The 21,380-nt window shown below is 36.5% G+C and overlaps 1 protein-coding gene across 2 annotated transcripts in view; it reads left to right on the top strand.

The window, feature by feature from the left end:
- The window catches only part of ADCY1 (adenylate cyclase 1), a 152,137-nt gene that overhangs the window by 89,731 nt on the left and 41,026 nt on the right, over positions 1–21,380 (top strand). For both annotated transcript variants that reach the window (XM_065831574.2, XM_071804687.1), the window contains exons 6-11: positions 3,827–3,985; positions 5,379–5,520; positions 14,183–14,338; positions 15,804–15,998; positions 17,397–17,494; positions 20,714–20,798. In XM_065831574.2, the coding sequence (XP_065687646.1) occupies positions 3,827–3,985; positions 5,379–5,520; positions 14,183–14,338; positions 15,804–15,998; positions 17,397–17,494; positions 20,714–20,798 (835 nt within the window). The remainder of the gene's footprint in view (positions 1–3,826; positions 3,986–5,378; positions 5,521–14,182; positions 14,339–15,803; positions 15,999–17,396; positions 17,495–20,713; positions 20,799–21,380) is intronic.

The raw sequence follows: 21,380 nt of genomic DNA, 5'->3' as shown, positions 1-21,380 counted from the left end.
TAGGGTATATTTATGGAAATTAACTGCATAAAGGGCACACAGATCTTAAAGGTAAATTCAAAAAGTTTAGTGAATTGCTCATGAGCTTTTTTTCCCTACTCAAATTTAATAGTGGTGAAAGCACCCCTGAAAAACACTGTAGTTTCTGGGGAAAATGTAGAAATGCTTTCTCATTTGAATTTTTTACTAAGTGACTACTTCTGAAAAACTTTTGAAGTGTTTTCAGATTCTGCTTTATGTTTTGTTGGTACATTATACAGTCCAGCTTGTTTAACAAGGAGTCTGATCAGCAATGTTGTATTTCTCTGCTCACTTCTCATTTTGCTATTCAGATTTCTAAAAGCAGATGAAATTTCCCCCTCAAGCAGGCTGGGAAAAGGTAAGGTCAAAGGTCTACAGTGGTCTTTATCAATGTTTGAATTCCACTGTATTTCCACTTAGATTTAGCCAGAGGTTTTATGTACTGTTTTAAATCTGAAAAATATAACATTAATTTGTGAACAGAGAAACTCATGCACCTGCATGTTCTCCAAAGAAGATAACTCACTACTAGGTTTGTGCAAAAGTAATTGTGGTTTTTACATAGTTGAAATTTGCCATTTGATATTGGAATACATTCTTAAACAAATGCAGTTATTCTATACATAATTTGAATGCACTTTTCTCGTTTGGTGGTTGTTTTTTTTTTTGATGCTGACTTCTTACTTGCTGTTTATTTGAAATTTACTTAAGACTATGGAAATTATATTAGACAAAAAGCAAATTCGAGCAATTCTCTTATTTGAGTTCAAAATGGGTCATAAAGCAGTGGAGACAACTTGCAACATCAACAATGCAGTTGTCCCAGGAACTGCTAACGAACGTACAGTGCAGTGGTGGTTTGCAACGGAGACAAGAGCCTTGAAGAAGAGAAGTGTAGTGGCTGGCCATCGGAAGTTGACAACCAATTGAGAGTAATCATCGAAGCTGATCCTCTTACAACTGCATGAGAAGCTGCTGAAGAACTCAACATTAACCATTCTGCAGTCATTCAGTATTTGAAGCAAATTGGAAAGGTGAAAAAGCTTGGTAAGTGGGTGACTCGAGCTGACCAAAAATCCAAAGCATTGTCATTTTGGAGTGTCATCTTCTCTTATTCTACGCAACAACAACAAACCATTTCTCAATCAGATTGTGATGTGCGATGAAAAGTGAATTTAATATGACAACCAGTGACCACCAGCTCAGTGGCTTGACTGAGAAGAACCTCCAAAGCACTTCCCAAAGCCAAACATGCACCAAAGAAAGGTCATGGTCACTGGTGGTCTGCTGCCAGTCTTATCCGCTACAGCTTTCTCAATCCTGGCGAAACCATTACATCTGAGAAGTCTGCTCAGCAAATCAATAAGATGCACTGAGAATTGTAACACCTGCAGCTAGCGTTGGTCAACAGAAAGGGCTCGATTCTTCTCCACGACAGTACCCGACCACACATTGCACAACCAATGCTTAAAAAGTTGAACAAATTGGGTTATGAAGTTTTTTTTCATCCACCACATTCACCTGACCTCTTGCCAACCAACTACCACTTCTTCAAGCATCTGAACAACTTTTTGCATGGAAAAGGCTTCCACAATGCACAGGATGGAGAAGATGCTTTCCAAGAGTTCGTCAAATCCCGAAGCACAGATTTTTACAGTACAGAAATAAACAAACTTATTTCTCAATGTCAAAAATGTCTTGATTGTAATGGTTCCTATTTTGATTTATGAAGATGTATTTGAAACTAGTTATAATGATTTAAAATTGACGATCCAAAACTGCAATTACTTTTGCACCAACCTAACATTACTTAGTTATGCAGGAGAATATAGACAGGCAAGCAAGGTGTAATCCTGAAGGGCTTTGGCCTGCAGGGCATGATCTTGGTGTAAGGTCAGGCTGTTAATGGCACAATACACATGCACAGGTGAAGATACAAAGGTTAAGTTATCATTAGGTGACTTATATTATTAGTTATTTTCATTTCCTGAAGGCTTTGTCAAGAAGACAGTGTACACAATAAGTCCTGTAACATTGGAGTCCTTTTATGACTCCTTGAAGTCTTTTTTGAGGCTTTACTGAGAACAGATACTGAATAAAGGAAAGCTGACTTGCAGTGAGCAGAAATAGGACAAGGAAATATTTAATCTTTCAGAAAGCTGTGCATAAGCCTTTATATGCTGTTGCATAAAATAGAACTGAAAAATGTGATATGCCTACATCTATGGGGAGAAAAGAGGTCTCCATGTTACTCACGTTAGTGATGGCTGACATGGTTTATACTTCAGCACTTCATGGCTGCAGAGTTCCTTACTTATATTGAGGCCAAGTATCTTGTGCTGCTTACTCCCCATCTTGACCTATGATGCCCTTTCCATTAATTGTATTTAAACAAGTACAATGATACAAGAGACAAAGTGACTGCTCCTGAAATAGTTGAAAAGTCTTCCTAAAGATGTTTCTGCCAAATCCAGTGTAGCTGGATGAAACTCTAAAAAATATATTTGTCAAATGAGATCAAGTGAAAATTATAGCCAGAGCCTCAGTTTAAGGTCTTCTTTTATTAAATACCTTGGAAACTTTTAATTTAAAAACCTGATGAAAATCAAGTCTTACGCTGATTAGTCAATTTCATTTATTCACCAATATTATGTCCTTTTGGACTACAACTTAACTGGGGAATGACAGGTGTCTCTGTAACAGAAAAAGCTGCAAAAATTTATGCAGTGTTATCTCTGCAGGTAATGTGTAAGACTTCAAGGCTCCTTTTCAGTATTCATAAATTGCATAGAGTGCAAGTCATAGCATGTCGTGCATTCACAGAAATGAAGAATCCTTACTTACTGTGGCACCAAAATAAAAAATGCTTTTAATAATGACTTTGCCAATTAATTCTTCCTTTTCCAGCTACACAATTAAAATCTCTGAAGGTTAGTTTTAATTTACAGGTACAAATCCATAGTTACAGGTGATTTCTGTGCCACTGTTGCAGGAGCTTTGGAAAGATATTAGTGTTTCTAATCACTATTTGTCTCCTGCTCTTGCACTGATTTATTGGTGTTATCCTTTTATTTGTCCTATACTCCTGTAACTGAGTAACTGAACCAGTGAGAACATAGTAGAGTGGAGTCGTTGCTTATCCATTTGCCTTCTCTATTTGCAGAAAGTGTAAGAGCACTTAAATATGTCTGTGCCCTTTCAGTTTCACCACAGGAAATGATGCTTAGCTGCATGTACTGTGAAGGTGCAGCACAACTCTGTGTGATTATTAGTAGTTGTAACACTTTCCTAGCAGTAGCAACAGGAAAAAATATCAGTTGAAAAAAGAGAAAACATGAAATATTAAAGAATTTTTACTGAAGAAGACTGACAGTCTTAGACAATTGGGAAAAAAAAATAATTTTTAACCAAGTAGGTTTTCATTCAGGTGAAAGTTTAATTAAATTATGAACTTAAAGAGCATCAGAAATCAAAACTGTGACCACATACATGAGACAATAACTTCTTTAAAAATATTTGTAACCCTGTGTGCTGCAGATACTGAGATTTTGGTTTAAAAGTAATTAATATATGACCAAGAAAATTATTTACTTGGAATTACAACCAGGGCTTTGAAACTAGTGAAGGAAAATAACAGTACCTCAATATATCATCTGAGATTTTTAAAATATCCTGTCTATTCAGTCATGTATATATATATATATATATATATATATATACGTTCATTTTTGGGGAAGGAAAGAAAAAGAAAATCAAGAGCAATGTCATTGTCTAAAGACTAATATTCTAATGCTGTCTATCCCAGATCTGTTGCAGAAGCCACAGAGGTTGATCTCAACATGAGAGTTGGATTGCATACAGGCAGGGTGCTTTGTGGGGTCCTGGGTCTCCGAAAATGGCAATATGATGTCTGGTCAAATGACGTGACTTTAGCTAATGTCATGGAAGCTGGAGGACTGCCTGGGTAAGTCTGAGAAAGAATCATAGAAAAAGAAACAGAAACCTGTATGGTTGAAGAATTGATTTCCTTCTTTGAGGCATTTGCAGTGTGATTGTTATCGATAAGAAGGGTTGTGTTTGATAACAGCAATGTATTGTACAGTCTATCCCGTGGAATTCTCTAAATTACCTTGATATTTTTGTTAGTAATAGGTTAGGTTGCCAAATATAAAGAGTAGGAATGAGGGAATGCTAGGAATGCAGGAATGCTTGGGTTTCACCATTTTGTGTTATAAAAGTAAAACTCTCTAATTATTTCATGAAACTTTTACCCTTGCACCTCTACACATATTGGGGGGTGTGTCTTACTCCTTTTACATGGCAAGATTTCCAATACTAGCAGTGTGCTATAGAAAAAATACCTGCTTATGCACTCAAATATTGATGATGTGTGTGCAAATGATACAGTAGCACATAAACCTACAGCCATTTCATGGGGCACATCCTGGAATTCTAAGTGCTCCTTGGACCAAATCTAAACGCATACAGTGCACTTTTGCAAAGGTACGTGGGTGTGCTTCTGTGTGCAACTCACATTTGGACTGGAACCTACCATCTTGTGTTGTTTTTTCACAAGATCATGATTTGCTGAACAGGGGGACAATGGAACCTCTTAATTTTTGTGGTTGAGTGAATTTCTGTTTGTTACATATGTCCACCTTACACAATTTTGGCAATGTATTTTGTATGTTCATTACTTTAAGGCTTTCCAATGAAAAAAAGTCTGAAGACGTATTTAATAGAAGAAAACAGTTGTATATTTTCAGATGTCTTCTGTGAAGACATTTCAAATAAAAGGGGTCTTTCATGAGAAAATGTGAAGTTTTCAGGATAAGAAAACTCACCAATAGTGTCAAAGATGGCTATGCTGCCGAAACAAATTGAATTAGAAAGCTGCCTATGAAACAGAGTGACAAAAAGAAACAGGTCAGAGACGTGAAGAGGAGCAGAAAAATAAGTTTCTCCTTTACGCACAAGAGAGATTTGGAATGTGAAGTCACAAGTTTCAAACGGCAAGATGCTTTTCTAAGCAGGCAGTTAGGTAAATGCTTAAGAAAGCCACACAGTGTAGAAGATGATGTGCAGACTTTCTACAAATCAACAAATCTGCAGGTGTTTGGACAATCAATAGTTATCTTTCTGTTCACTCTGCTCAAATTTAGAAAATGCAAGTAATAGAATTGTTTCAATGTTCTATTTAGTTGAAAGGACTAAATAAAAAATTTTTTTACATCAAAAATAGGATTTTGCATGTAATTTGGCCTCTTTATGATCTTCTGCACAGGAGTGTAGTTCAGTAACAACTCAGTCATAATGTATCTTTGCTTTGAACAACAATGTCCAATTTTTCTCTTCAGGAAAGTTCACATTACAAAGACCACCTTAGAGTGCCTAAATGGGGACTACGAGGTAGAACCAGGATATGGTCATGAAAGAAATAGTTTCTTGAAGAAGCATAATATTGAAACATATTTTATTGTGCCATCCCATCGTAGGAAGGTAAGGTCCACGAATTCTAGCTTATTCTGTGATATGTTTTCATAGTTTAACAGCTGTTCCATGATATTCTAAAAGCAGAGGCAATACTGGTATTTCTTATTTCTAAAAGCTCTTCAAATACTCTTGAAATTAGATCTTCTGATTTTGACTGAGACAGGAATGCTAAAATAGCTAACCTTGAATACTATACAGAGAAGGTGATCAATTTACTTTTGAAGTTTAAAAATAAAACTTTTATTCCCTTTATTCCCCACCCCCCAAAAAAAACCAACACCAACAACAACACTGTTATTTTATTCAGATTCTGTAATTATTCTACCAGAAATTATATGTTCCTCCAAAAATTTAATTCACTTTTCCCTTCCCTCTCCCTTCAAAAGGGTGTTTCAGAATGTTAATGCTCACAGGTTGGCTATTTTTTTTCTGGTTTTCCTTACTCCTTGTTTCCCATGGGAATACCCATGCCATTTTACTCATGCTCTCCTAACACTTTCTGCAACAACTTGTGATACTGGTGGCTCCTTTACTGGACCTGGAGGATTCCCCAATGAATAGACACAGAAAAAGTAGAATTTGCAGACATGTCATGCCCACAGCAGAGAAATTAATGAAATTAATTCAGCAGTGACTGAACTAACATCACATGGAAGTCTGGAAAATCCACCATGTTGCCAAGCTGTACAACTTAAGCCCTTTATCCAGGTCAGAGGAAGACGCTGAAGTCAACCATCCTGCTTTCAAATGTATATACCACTGAACCACAGATCAGGTATTTATGCTGGAGCTGCATAAATTTTCTAAGATTACTGCAACAAATAATATTCACTGTCCAAAACATGCATGTTTTTTCTAGCTTGAGCTGCTCATGACAAATTCAATGTTTTCCCTGCTTGCTCTGCCACCTCAGATGCCCGCAGTTATTTTGGCCATCCCTTTCCTACTTGCCCTTCCCTCCAAATTTTCTTAAGCTCCTCCTTACCTTCAGCTTCTTCCTTTTATCAGACCCCTGGAGACGTACTAGGGAAAAAGGAGGAAATCAGCAGTGCTATTGAGGGACAATAACATTTTCTGCTCTTTTCTTTTTTTTGGTGGAGAACAGAAAATGAAAAGTATGGAAAGAATATAGTAAGAGAATATTTTAGCATATTTGAACAGGAACTTAATTTTTTAGCTGTTGCTCAGAATTTAGCCACCCCTAATGGAGATGAATGTGACTCCTTGTTCTAACCAGATTTTCAGGATAAGAACAGAGGGTCAGCAGTGTGATGGTAATATCTTGAGTCTCAGCATGCAGTGACGGTAGCAACAGTGGTTTCCCAATGGATTTATTAATAGTCACATTGTTCATCCTCAACCAGTTACTGAGTTTAGGGCAGCTTTTTGTTCTACTACAAAATGTATTGTGACTTCAGTAGGAGCCTTGAGAGTCCATAATCATAATTTAAACACATACAATTTGTTCCAAACTTTTCCACATGAAATGGAGATTATCTTAGAAGTTATCCACCATAACATGTTTACAGGCCAACAGAAACCTTATTGCTCTTAGCCAGACAACTCAGGATACAGATACTTGCAGCCTTACCTTCTGAGACTCTGCCCAAACAAGCTTCATTGAGGGATTTGACCTTTATAGGGAAAATTATCCGATTCTGAAAGTAAGTGTGAAAACAACACATAGGAGTTTTTGAAGTGATGTCAAAGCTCCCTGCTTGGGGGTGTTAACCAATGGATGCTTGACAAAAATGTAAACAGAGAAAAAAACAGGTAATCTTGAATTCCATGTCTGCAGTCAGTTTCTTTGCCTGAATTTGATAACTCAGAAGTTTTTAGGGAAACGTTGGGAGTCCAGTCACCAGGGGAATTTGATTCTAGGAGTGAAAACTCTTGTTGTTTTATCCCAGAAAGGTTGCTGCAATTATGTTTTTTATGTACTTCCTCTAAAGCATTTTGTTATTAGAGAGATGAAGTGTTCTTATCCACTGCAAAAATCATGCAAGCTCACATTTTGTTCTTCTGCTGATATATATGATTGGATTGGTTTTTAGGTAGCATGAAAGAAAACAGATGGAAAAACAGTGGACTAGATTCTGTTTTAGCAATCAGTGAGAGGTATTTCTGGTGGCTTTCTTGAAATCAGAATTAGTTTCTAAATTAGTCAATCCCAATAAAGAAGAAATCACAAGGGAGGGTTCAATTAAGGTAGGTGTGTTGCTTATTGCTACTAGATTTGTTTGTCTTGGTTTTCTGCTGTTTTCATTCCTGCAGCATTATGTATAATTTTGTTTCCTATGTTATTATGTATCAGGTTTAATTTCATAATGAGAAGAGAAATAGCTGAATTTCAGGAAATTATTGGTAGGTTTGTTTACAGAGACAAGTAGAGAAAGGGGGATAAATATGGCTCTTACATATAGAAGCTGTGTCGTGTCAACTCTGCTGCATAAACCAGTGACTGAGGAACAGAAGATTGATATTCACATATTAAAGTAAACCAGGTCAATGCATGTCTTCATGTACAAGGATGAGAGCCTGCTACTGTGTGAGCACGTTTCTTTGTCTTTGCAAGATTGCTGAGAAACTACTGGTGACTGCTGAGAAATGACTGATCAGTTTGTTATCAGCTACATATACCAAATGCCGTCTTACCCATGGGTGTCACTGATGCATTTGTAGAAGTGGCAGATGCTGTGCTACAGCTTGGCTAATGACATTAGCTCTATGGCATGCATCCACAGCGTGTCAGCCAGACAGGCAGACAGAAACACATCATGAATTTTACTGGTATTGACTGGCTTCTCCACTGGGCTCACAGATGAATCAGTATGTTACTTCACTGTTTGTCACAGTACATAACAGCTGTCTCCAGTCTTCATATACTTGCATACTGGTTATTGGACCATGAGACACATAACAGTATAATTTACCTTCAAAATAAATACCTGTTCTCCCCTCCTACCCCGATTCAGTCATTAACTCTTCAGACACACAGAAACTGAAAGCTACTCATGAAGCACAGACAAGGTGGACTTTCTTTGGCTCAATTCAGGTATCAACTGGTTTAATGTTGTATTTCTTCCTCCAGAGTCTCAGTAACTGAAATGCAGACACATTTGTTATTCTTCATGCATCATCTCTGACATTAATATGAACCTACTTTAGCAGGTATGATGCCAACAGGAATGAAAAATAATGTTGATTAACAGATGACCAAGAATCTGTTGAATTTGAAAGGTAAATAGGCCCACTTATATTTTTTAAAAACTTTTATTTACTTATTTAGAAGATACATGCCCCACATTCTTCTGTATTTGGTCTGACAGGAAAATCGTCCATCACAAATATTGCCCAAGCCGAGAATAACAGTAGAAGACAAGTTACATTTTAGATGTGAACAAATTATAAAGTATTCAAAATTTTTTTAATCTTTTATTGAATCAGCTAACAATCACAATTTTGTGATCCTATCCGACAGTTAGTTTGGTGTATAAGCTACTATGTGTGAGAGCACTTCTGAGTCACCACTAGGGGAATACTTTTTTGGTTTGTTGCTGTTTTTATTTTGGTAGACATTATATTAGTCTATTATGATTATTATTCAGCAATAATTATGCATGTCTAACTGACAACATTCAGCTTCTAAATAGATTTAAGTAATTCATCTGATTTCCAAAGTTATACAGAAATTTTTTGAATTAAATTAGATTTTTTTGCTGGCTATCGTAATTTAAAACTTGTGCAAATTTGTTTTTAATTATAATACAAAATGTTATAATGTCTTGAGAAAGTTTCTAGTTTCAAAAATTCCAGTACATCCCCTTTAAATAAAGTTTAATTATGTCTTCAAGATATTTCATATTTATACTAGAACTTACAGTGGTGTGATCAAAATATTGCACTGAGACAAGATTTGAAGAGTTTGATTTATTTAACTAGCCACAAATCAGATCACATACAGGAACATCTTGGACTTTTAAAATGGGTCTGACCCAGTTAGAAAAACAGATGTCTTTCTAATACATTAAATATTCACAAGATCCATATTCTACGCTTTAGACACATGGACATTCTCTTAGTTTCAAAATATCCTGGCTTTTTGAAGTACTGTGCATATTAGTCTGTATTAATCTTAGAGCCCTTTATAAGAACTTTATAATTCATACCTAGCTAAATAACTTTTTCCAGTAATGATTCCTTGGTAATCTACCTGACTAATCCTGTTCTGACTTTCAAACTGTATGCTTAACATTTAATTGATATGCTCTTAATAGACTTGATCTGGCTTTCACCAGAATTCTTTTTTCTTTCATTGTCAAAGTATCTTTGCCTCAGTTTTATAGCTAGCACAGCTGGCTCCCAGAAGCACAGCAAGAGGTAGTGAGCTTAGCTGGACTGTCTTCTTCACTTCTATGGTTTCTCTAGAAAGTATGATTCTCCTGCAGTATAACACCTCCTAAGTTTTGGCCACAACTTCAGTGATAACCAGATGGTTTTGTACTTGGCCTTACTTCTCTGTATTTCTTGCAACAATTCACTCTCTGATGGTACTTCTCAAGTTTTGAAAAGGCTCATTAATTTCACCAGCTGAGAAACAGCCCAGCACAGACAGCTAAGCAAAACTCCAAAGGTACTTTTACAGATAGCCAAGCAATGGCCAGAAGTGGTCAAGTTTTTGTGAGGGGAAAGATTTGTTAGACTGTGTTTTAAATTTACAGAAGTGGGCCTGCCATCACTATTACTCACTGCCAGCTGGCTCCAGAGCTAAGGCAAGGACAATAATGCTATAGAACAGTAACAGGAGCAACAGAGCTGTTTCCAGGAAAGGGCATAATAAAAATTATAAAAATCATACAGACACAACTTATAAATTATACCTATATATTCATAAGTATCTCATAGATCTGACAGCATGCCTCAAATATAAAATACAATCAATAATTAGCTTCCAATAGGTTGCTAATCACCATCTGCAAAATATCTACTGATGTGCTAATGAGTTATTCACCAGCTAAATGTGTATACAATTATATTAGTAATCTTTTATTTCTGGCAATGTAAATCACGTGATATCTGCATCTACCATTTGAATAGCACACAGTGACGGACATTCATGAAAAGTCCATGAAAGTGAGTATCACATCTGTTCACCCTTTGGAAATTAGCTGTTTGTCTGTAAAGGCTGACATCCCTCTTCCTACGTTACCACATACGTACAAAGCCATGCCAAGCAGTCTCAGAAAATCCTTTCTGTAGCGTGGACAGCCCTGATTTATTATCTGCAATCTCTGACTAATGCTATGACCATCCTGAAAATCCCAGGTAAATGTGTGTAATATTTTGGGGGGTTTGGTTTTTGTTGTTTTTCTGAATCCTTGTTTAGTTACCCAGCTGGAAGGGAGCGCATGCTTGTAACAGGAATGGTCCTCTGTCTCCTGCCTGGTTTGCTGTGTTGAATCACGCCCTAAACGTTCCAGTGCAGGTGGATAAAATTTCAGTTTTATTTTTGTCCAAAAAATAATTATACCCAAACCAAAATACCAGCAGTATTTGAAAAGAGAAGTTAAAACAATAGTTGAGGAAGAGAACTCTTGTCAGTCTTTTGATTTCAGGAAAACGCAGTCAAAAGCCTGAAGGTTCAAGAATCCTCTCAATAAGCAAACACAGCGTAGGAGCATCCTTTGGAAAGTATTATTTAAAATGTAAAAATGCTTGCAACTGTCAGAAATATCTAGAGCAATTATGTACACTACACACCTGTGACATAATTTGCTGTGAACTGCAGATAGATTTAACAGCTCAAAAGGTTGATCATTAATTTCTTTGACTCATGATCAAATAGGCTGAAATTCAGCAATCCGAGATTTGTTCTAATTGGCATGACAGCAGCTGCAAGAAAAGTGGGAAAGGCTGGCTATCACATCACTTTCATATGTTGTTGTTTCACCTAGCATAACCAGATGTGATTTTAAACTTCCTGCCTTGCAGTCCTATTACCAAGGGGTAACAGGAAAATAAAGGAATATTCTATCACTCTCCTGCTTGAGAAGGCAGTATTATTTGATTTGGAGTACAATATCCTCCTTCACTCTTAGTCAGCTTGGCTTTGTTGCATAAAGCAGATTACCTGCCTTCTGTGTTAAAATAAAATACTAGGGTCCATATCTTTCTACCAACAACCAACAGGTTTTTGTCTGCTTGTGTCTTTCCTGTGGCTGATTTGTTTTTTTTTTTTCCCTAGCGTGAAATGAACTTTATGCAATACAGCACAAACAACATAGATTCATGATGGCTTTATTGTGTTGTATAAATGAAATACATAGGAATTGCATGTGCTTACCTACTTATTTATTTATAAATTCACTTTTACCTGTGAATCATTGTTAGCAACTAGAATATTTCAAAAGTATAACTGCTCATATACACTCTTGAGATGTGTTCTGTTATATCTTAATAATACTTTCACGTGACTTTTTAAAGTGAAGCAATTTGATGTATATAGTCCATATGTTACTAGGATTTTTGATAGGAGATTGTTGGATTTTGTCTGACATGATTAAAAGATGTCATCTTGACATTATCATATGAACAATAATAAAAGAAAAAAGATGGCTACAGAAGGAAAAAATTAAACTGAGTGAAACAATAGGTCTAAAATTACTTAATTATTTATAATTAAATTACTTAATTAAAATTACTTTATTATTTTAAATTTATTGTTTGCATTCAAATTCACTTTTCATCTATATTTGTAGGAGATTTCTTTCTCTGCAAAGCTAATTTTATTTAATCACTCTGGTTCCCTTTTTATCTCTCTGTCTTAAAAAATAAATGAACGAAAATGCAAAAGTGCAGGGAGTTTCAAGAAAGTTGCTCATTTTTTTGTGTCAAAATGCTGATATGGCAACTGCATAAAATACATAGTACTTCTAGAGGAATTATGGCTACCTTAGGAGAATTTGTACATGGAGTACCTGTCCAAAAAGTATATTTTAGCTGTTGGGAATGGTAGCTCAAAAGCTGATCACATCTGCCATACTCAAGCCTAGCAACTATCTACATGGTGTCCTCAGGAATACCTAAAGGATGATTAGTATGTAAATATCATGGTACAGTATCTTCTCTGTGGCTCTTGCAATACAATGGTAAGTCTTCTGTCAGAAAGCCCTCAAAAGAAAGGGTTCATATTGGGAATCCCTTCATGGAGATTTTTGTTAAGCTGTCACTTATACACGTTATTATACACTATATACACTGGTGTCCTTTTACATTCCAGCTGATGACCATGCAGTACAGGAGTGGTGATGCTAGCTAGCTTCAGTCAGCCTTTCATTGCACAATAAAGCACATGTGCATACCTAGGCACCTTTCCACATTTGAAACATGTCACATGTTTATAACACAGCCAGCTGCTAAAAAAAATGTACAGTCTTGGTCAGTCAATAGGACATACCCTGAATTCTCCAGAAAATGCGAGTACGTTTTAAACAGCATTGCAAATCAATATCTGCAATGCCATTCAGAATATAAGCAGTGTCATTTGTCCTGTCCTTCTAAATTTAGGTATCCATGAAAATATGCATTAAACAAATGCTTCCAGATTACTTCCTTCTTCATTCCCTGGTCAGTGAAGTAAGGTTGCAAACTGCTCTAGTAAAACACAGTATTCTGAAGACTGGACAGCAAATCCTCAGTGCCATTTGTGGGTTCTAGAGCATTTGAATAAAGTATTTGGAGTGTGATTTGGTCTGTCTTTTGTACCTAGGAACACTAAGGACCAAACCTCTGTGCTTCTTTCTGTTGCTGTTTCAGAAAAGACTAATTTTACAAACTTCAGTTCCCATACTGTAGTGGCATGGAGTCCTTCCACATTTCCCATTAACACTTCATTACTCATTCCACATGCCAGATTGGCATAAATACTGACAGTAGCATAAAAGAGCACTCTTATTCTGATCTGTGAAAGCATCTGAACATGTCCTAAGGGTTTACCAAAGTCACCAGGAATTAAACACATGCTTGAGAGTTAACCAGGAAAATATTTGTCCTTGCTGAACTGGGTGCTTTGGGGTAAAAGTAATAGAATATACCCAACCTTTTGAGTACAACACTTGTTGCTTTGAAGAAATAAGAAGTAGGATATAACCTCAGTGCCTTGCATCCTCGTTTTAGGGCATGTATGTAAGTGTATCTTTAAAGCAAAAGCTACCCTCTTATGATTTTAATGAGTTTATCAGTGGCTGAAGTAACAAAATGAGGAAATAAGAAAAAATATTTAAACTATATTTTTAATATCAAATGATAAAAATGCTGATTTCCTTCTTATTTTTTTCCCGTATTTTTCCAGAATTTATTTTAAGGTGAAAGAAATACAAATATTGCCTCTTTTATGATTTCCTCATTAATATGCTTTTTATAGTCTACATTTCTACACAGAAAACAGTTCCCAAAATGTTATGTATGTGTCTAAATACTGTCTGTTCGATAGATTTGTTGTATCTCAGGTTAGAGAATTTGAAGTAATCTTCACCTGCAAATATACAATGTTTATCAAAATGTGTTACTTCTTGATTAGAGTATTACTTTGTTCTGACCACTAGATGGTGTAAATGTCTGCCAGGGAATGTGGTGACACAGTTAGAAATATAATTTTTCTGACCAACAGATATTTCCTGGACTGATTCTCTCAGACATTAAGCCTGCCAAAAGAATGAAGTTCAAGACAGTCTGCTACCTGCTTGTTCAACTCATGCACTGTCGTAAGATGTTCAAAGCAGAGATCCCTTTCTCCAATGTCATGACATGTGAGGATGATGATAAGGTAATCCATGCATCTTTGGTATTGGTTCCAGGGCTGCATCAAGCACATGTACTCTGAGAACCTATGGGGTGATCTGACCAACTGATAGAGGAGTTTCTGGTGTTCCTGCTGGAGCTACCACTGTCTCATGCCTACAGCCTTCTCAAAATAAAGGCACAAATTAATTATAACAGGCCTCAGATTTGGATTTCCTCTTGAACAAGCCAGCACAGTTGACCTACGTGGCTCCCACTAAGGGCTTCCTTGACAGGAATTAGAGTTTCTGAAGCATCTTCTACAATTACCAAGAGCTGTTCTTTTGCATCGTGAGTCCATCACAGTCTGAAGCTGATGGCAGCAAATGCAAAATAATGGAATAATTTTGCATCTTTATATGGTTCTTTAAATATGACAGGCAACCTATTAGCCAAAAGACCTCCTAGTCCCTAATATAAATGCTAAATTCAAAAGTCCCTAATACAAATATGAATACCACTTTCTTGAATGACTAGTAACGCCACAACTCAAAATTGCTTTGCATACCAGCAACTTGGTTTACTTCCTTTTCTATGTGCGGATCTATCCAGAAATTTATGAAGAAACTTTTGAAAGGTTGCTCATTCCAGTCCTTTTGCCAGCAGGTGGCAATATTATATAGATCACTCCACCAATTTTCCAAGGAAGGGCATGTGTGCGTTGGAATTCATCTTGACTGATTGCTTGATTGCTCGATTTTTTTCTTTTTTAAGAATGTCCTTTTATTGAAGAATCAGCCTCACTCTTACTTTCAGAAAGCTTTTTAACTATCATACTTTTTATTTTAAATGCATTTGTGTTTATTCTTTGGGAAAAGGGTAGGAACGTTCATTAGTTCCAGAAAACACAGTGTCAGTGAAGACTTTCAGGAATTCCAGATTTGATTTTGAAATTGACCATGTGCAAGGCCTTCCAATTGTGAATTAATACTGTTCTTTTTGTATTTTTAAAAAAATAACCCACACATTTTTTGAAGCACATGCAATACTTTACAATGTATCTTGTTTATGTATATGTACAGATATGATAGTATGCACAGAAAATTCTGACATGGGTTTGTAGGGATCTGATGAAAATTTTCTCACGTCAGAACATTCACAATGAAGTTCCAGAATGCTATCTTTAACTGAATCAGTTGTTCTGAGCTTTTGGACCTAATACGTAGAATTTATTATGCAGCATGATATATGATTTTAATATAAATACACTATCTCTGAATGCAGGGTTTCTTCAGCGATATCAGTCCTCAAAGATTGTAATTCAGGAAGGCAGCGGAGGTTTTCTCATTTATACTAAGGAGGTTTTAGAAGATAAAGATAAGATCTCTGTCTTTTGTAGTTGCTCTGCTTAATGAATTCCTCTTCCTAGCTGTTAGCTTGAGATAATATGAACAACAACAAAAAATTTCCATGTTAATAAATCTGTGCTTCTTTCTTCATCTGTGCTACAGAGGAGAGCATTAAGGACAGCCTCTGAAAAACTCAGGAATCGTTCCTCTTTTTCTACTAATGTTGTATACAACACTCCAGGAACTCGAGTAAACAGATACATCAGTCGTTTGATAGAGGCCCGGCAAACTGAGTCTGAGATGGCTGACTTGAACTTCGTTACACTGAAGTATAAGCAAGTTGAGCGCGAAAATAAAGTAAGGGGTTTTAAAATTATTTTTACTGATTTCTCTGACATTAAGCCAACTAGCATTGTTTTTTTTTGGTTGGTTTTAGATAGTATTTAAATTCTATGCACTATCTTTAAACACTGTCTCTCAGTTAAGAGGAAGACATTATTTCCACCTTCTATGGAAGCTCTTGGACACCATAAAAAGAAAGATCAGTATCTTTCTACTCATAAAGATCCTCCCCGATAAAGTTACACATCCATTTTTTTTTGGCTTTCCTCTTGCTTCTTCAAACTGCCTGACCTGCATCACCTGTTTAATGCTGTCACATGGCAACTTGGCTGCCTACTGATTAATCTGCTCTGGAGAAGTGTTAAGGACAGGAGGATGCTTCCATCTGCATAAGTAGCCAGATAATTATTGATCCCATCAATCCTAGAAAATACAAAAAAAATCTTAAATCTCTGGGCTAAGTTGTGAACTTATGCCAGTGTGACTGTGCTGAAAGCAGTGAACTTACTCCAGACTTATAAGCATGTATATAAGTTAACAAAGTAGAGCTGTTTGTTCCTATCGTGTATGGGGTTTTGTTGTAAATATAAATTGGTTTAATTGGAAAAATAAAAAAGCTTTTGGTTTATGTGTTTGAAAAAGCAAATGTAATATGATTTTGGATTAACTTGGCAGTAGCATTTACTTTTGCACTTAATTTTAATCTTTTGCCTTAAGATTTCACATCACTCCTGTTTTGTGGCTCTGTGTCACACTGAACTCAATTTTTTTAAGGTTTTTTAAGGATTTGTTATTTAACTGTTTTCTTTCAAAATAAGAAAGTATTTTGGTGTAAATGAGATTGAAATTTTGATCTTTCTGAGAAAACACTCATGCTTCCAACACTAAAAAGCATTGTGTTGTAAGGACTGTGCGTCTTAGTGGAATCAGGGACAGTAACTGCTCAAAACTGAGCCTGTGTCTCAGTAATAGCTGCCTCCAGCCTACCCATTAGTGTCCTGTCCTGAGAAAATGAAGTGACAGAACTCCTTCAAGGCAGCACCAAGGGAGTTCTGGCCTCTTTCTGTGAGGAATAAGTGGAGAGCAGGGAGTGCCACCTCCCTCTGGTTCAAAACAGCTGAATCCTCTTTGCTCCAAAAGATAAACTTATGTCTGAGCCTAATCCAGATTTGACTACTGACAGGGTGAAAACTAAGCAGCTAGGCCAACAGGAGCAGCTGAACAGAAGGCTGTCAAGGAAAAGGTTGTGCAGACTTGCCTCATCTTTTTTTCATGTAAACTAAGCAATAATTACTTGTATGTTTGTAAAATGGGTAGGGGCTTGTTTTATTTTAGGCTATAGTTCTTTCTTAATGAGAATGGACAAGCATGGGTAAAATGCTCAGTGTCTTCCTTTCTTCCTTTCTTTAACAGTACCACCAGCTTCAGGATGAGTACTTCACCAGTGCTGTAGTTCTCTCACTAATTCTAGCTGCCTTATTTGGCCTTGTCTACCTTCTAATAATACCACAGTAAGTTTCTGTCTTTGGCCATTATAATTCAAGGTGGAACATCTTCAAGCATCCCTCACAGTTAAAGATGTTAATGTCTTTGGAATGGGAATTAGCCCCCAGGTCGGTATCATTTCAGACAGGAGGATCTCTGTTGGCATACTCTCAGTCTTAACTGTTATCTCTTCCATTTCTCCAAAGGAGCCACATTTTGCTGTATTATTAAATATATAAAAATAAATATATATTTATATAAATAAATAATCTCTGGTTTTGGTGGGAGTTTTTTGTTTGGTTTGTTTGTTTGTTTGTTTGTGGGTTTTTGTTGGTTTTGGGTTTTTTTGGCAGAAGGGTGCACTTTGAAAACAAAACCACAGGAATCTGCTAAACGTATTTAAAGCATTTTGCACTGCAAAGGTGTTACTGCAGCTTTTCTAAATGTAGTTGTGCTGGCTTTGGATAAGGTACTTCAGGTATTGATAGCAATGTAGATAAAACTATACAGAACTTAATGGGAACTAAGTACTGAAATATCCATCCAGCTTTTCATCCCAAATTTACAGGCTGCATTGAGGTTTTTGGTGTCAGTGCTATCACTACACAAACTGCTTAGTACATAGTTTCGTCATTCCCACGTTGCAGTCAGACCTTGGCTGCACTAAAGCAGACATAACCAAATACTTGTGATTTGTTTGATGGATGTCTGATGCCTATTGCTGAGTGATATATTTTAGTGATTACTTTAGATTTTGTCAATTCTATGTGGATGCTTACTAAATAATAAAATAATTAGACTTCCATTTCAAATCTGGGGGTTATAATGAGTAGATGTAATTGTGTTCAAGCTATAAAAATTACTAGCAATAAGTCTTTCCAGATGAGAATATCAAAACATTCAAAATAAGCTTCTGTTATTTTTACTAATTGTTAGGATTTCAGTGGGAATAGAACTGACCACAGGATAATGTTTTTGAAAATCCGATTTTAAATTCTGGTCTTTTCTATTCACAAATCCCTAGCCAGAATAATATTTACTCCTATAGTCTATTATTTCTAATTGGAAGTTTGAGAAACAACTTTTTAACTTTAATAGTAATTATCATCATTTAGATTTGTTATATATCACCTTTCATCAGAAGAATTCAAAGACATTTACAGAAATCATCTAATTTCCAGACTAATGGCCTCTGATGACTAATTAAAGCATAATTAAGAACTCTTTCACCTACTTCTGAAGTAAAGCTCAGTACATAGCAATTTAGGACATGAAGAAACAAAGAGTATTAGCGTAGTTGAAACTAGAATGAATTTCCAAGAGTCATATGGTATGGTAGTTGGTAACCTTTCCAAAAAATACTGTCACTTAAAGACCACCTGGACAGAGATTTAGTTTAGGCTCTGATCTGACAGACACAAAAGCTCCAGCAGAACACGACCACTGAAGGCCATGAAGATGAATAGGTTCATCATTGGATTAGTTAGAAAAGCCACCCACTGAATGATCTTAAGTTTTGTCTTCCAGTATCTGGTGGTGGCTTCATGCAACCAAATTACTAGGCTTCTCAGGCTCTTCCCTCACTGTGACACAGATGCAACAAGGAGCTATACTTAAATTTTGGAAGTATTGGAAAGTTTTCCCTCTCTACAGAACTTGGAGCTTTAAGTTCCTCTTTAGATTGCTGAAGTAGTTTTAAGTACAACAAAAGAATGCAAAAGCCAAGAGAACAAGTGTAATGCGTTACTATAATGGGGGAAGTAATGAGAATAGTGTTTGACATGTATCACACTATTCCAAGGAGGATCAAAATCTGAAGACAATAAAATGTTGTAGAAAAATGAATTGCTGGTTAATTACAAAGAAAGCAGTTGGCTTGACTTTCCCACGATTCCTTTGATGATCTGAGCAAAACAGCTTCTCAGTTAAAGACATATTTTACATCCCCAGTTGGAGGTGGTGAAAGTAAGGCTATGTCCCTGCCAACCTAAGCTGCCCAATTATGGAGGCACACATGCAGTGTAGCCACTAATAGCCCTGATGATGTCTTATGCTGAGTTTATTTAAAAAAAAAAAAATGTAGCCCCTTGTTAACCCAAATCTCTATCAGTGTCCCACTCAGCACTAGTGTTGGTTGTTGGCTGGGTGTTGCTGCCTTAAAAGACACTGTTGCAATCATGTCCTCTGCATTTTTTCTAACACACTATCATCCTGAATAAAAGCCAGTTCTCTAAAAACATACCCTGCTATCTATTAATACTTGTATGCAGAATCCGCACTGACAGCATCTACAGTCACACCCCATTCTGGATACACATACTACACCACAGAATTTTTCCTGTTAGTGTATTGGTTGGAATTGTTACATGAATTTGAGATCAAAGCCAAATACTGAGAAATTCTAGAGCAGAGGAATTGCACTCTTCTGCTTTTAGAAACCTTGTATAAGCAATCTTTCCCCAGTGATGGTCAGGGACACAGATAAATAAATGTCTGCAGATGGTTCACATCTTCTGGACTGTCCAGGTTGTTCTTATGAGACTAGAAAAGAAGATGTGAAGATCATGTTATGCTGCTATCATACGGCCCTTGTTCCATGACTAGCTAGGGGCCAGGCTGACCCTGAGCATAAATCAGAGCAGCAGCACTGGTGAACTAATTTTTGTCAGCTTGCTCACATCCATAAGGTACTGCTCGAATAACACAGGCTTTCTGGGGAAGTGCTTGGTCTGCACTCCTCATGAAGAACAAACCTATTTTGACAGATCAGGAGAGGGAAGATTAAGAATTTTAAAAATTATTGAAGCTTCTTTGACCTCTGATTTCTGAATTTGGAGAAGGAGATTATAAGGGAAGAGCATCTGGTAACTGTTATACAGCTACCAAGGCCAAGTATCTAGGTTACAGACTCCATTTACAAGAGTCATCATGCTGAATATTCTGCATTAGCCTACAATTAGAAAGTATCTCCCCTGACACACCATACAGTTTGAATTTTTGAGGCACTTTGCTCTCCTTGCGGAGGTCAGAGTGGGCACCATATACAAAAGCATTTACCGATTTCTCATTCTTGAGAGCATGTAATTCACTGTAAAATTTCCTCTGCAACAGTTAGTATTACAGCAAAGGTGAGGGGGAGATCTCCACCATACATCCAAAATACCATTTCAGAAGGACCACTGTGCTGTTTGTTCTCATCTGCTATTGAGTTGCATTGCTTTATTTCTATTGTGTTTTGATTCTAGGAGTACCGTAGTTCTCGTTCTTCTGGTTTTCTGCATATGCTTCCTAGTGGCTTGTATTATGTACCTACATGTCACACAAGTACAAGTAAGTGATTTAAGATTTTATTGCTATTCTTGCTTTTGGTGGCTGTGTTTTGTTTGTCCTTTGGAGTATGAAGTCATTGGCACGTTCTTCACAGATTCATAGAATCTGAAATCTATGTGGTTTTTCAAGTCCACTGGTAAGTAATATATTAGGCACTTCAAAACCAAAGATGGTTCACCTGGAAGTAGACTTTTTACATGAGTAATCATTACAGCAGTGTAGCATTCAGTGCTATTCATGATACACTTTTTGTATTTTTTTTTTTGCTATGTCTTCCCTGAACACCTACCACTAGCTACTGAATTATTCCACTGTTCAGATAAACAGCTGCTTTAATCTGACTTTTTCTCCTTTCTGACTAGAGAGCACACAGGTTCTCCCATTTCAGCTGTATCTGAGTGTAAAGTCTTGCAAACTTCCCCTCTGTTTTCAAAAAATTTCCTGCCAAAGCAGCAGCAATTTTGATGGTGAAGCACAACGTTTTGCACTTTTAACCCTTGGTCTTTTTGAAACCTTTAGTAATGATTAATTCTCCTACATTACATTTTCACAACAGTAATGATGCAGAAGGACATTTGGTTG

The sequence above is a fragment of the Patagioenas fasciata genome, chromosome 2 (genome assembly GCF_037038585.1).
Source record: "Patagioenas fasciata isolate bPatFas1 chromosome 2, bPatFas1.hap1, whole genome shotgun sequence".
Taxonomy (NCBI): domain Eukaryota; kingdom Metazoa; phylum Chordata; class Aves; order Columbiformes; family Columbidae; genus Patagioenas; species Patagioenas fasciata.
Note: the sequence above shows the minus strand (reverse complement) of the source record. Positions and strands in the feature narration are given on the sequence as shown.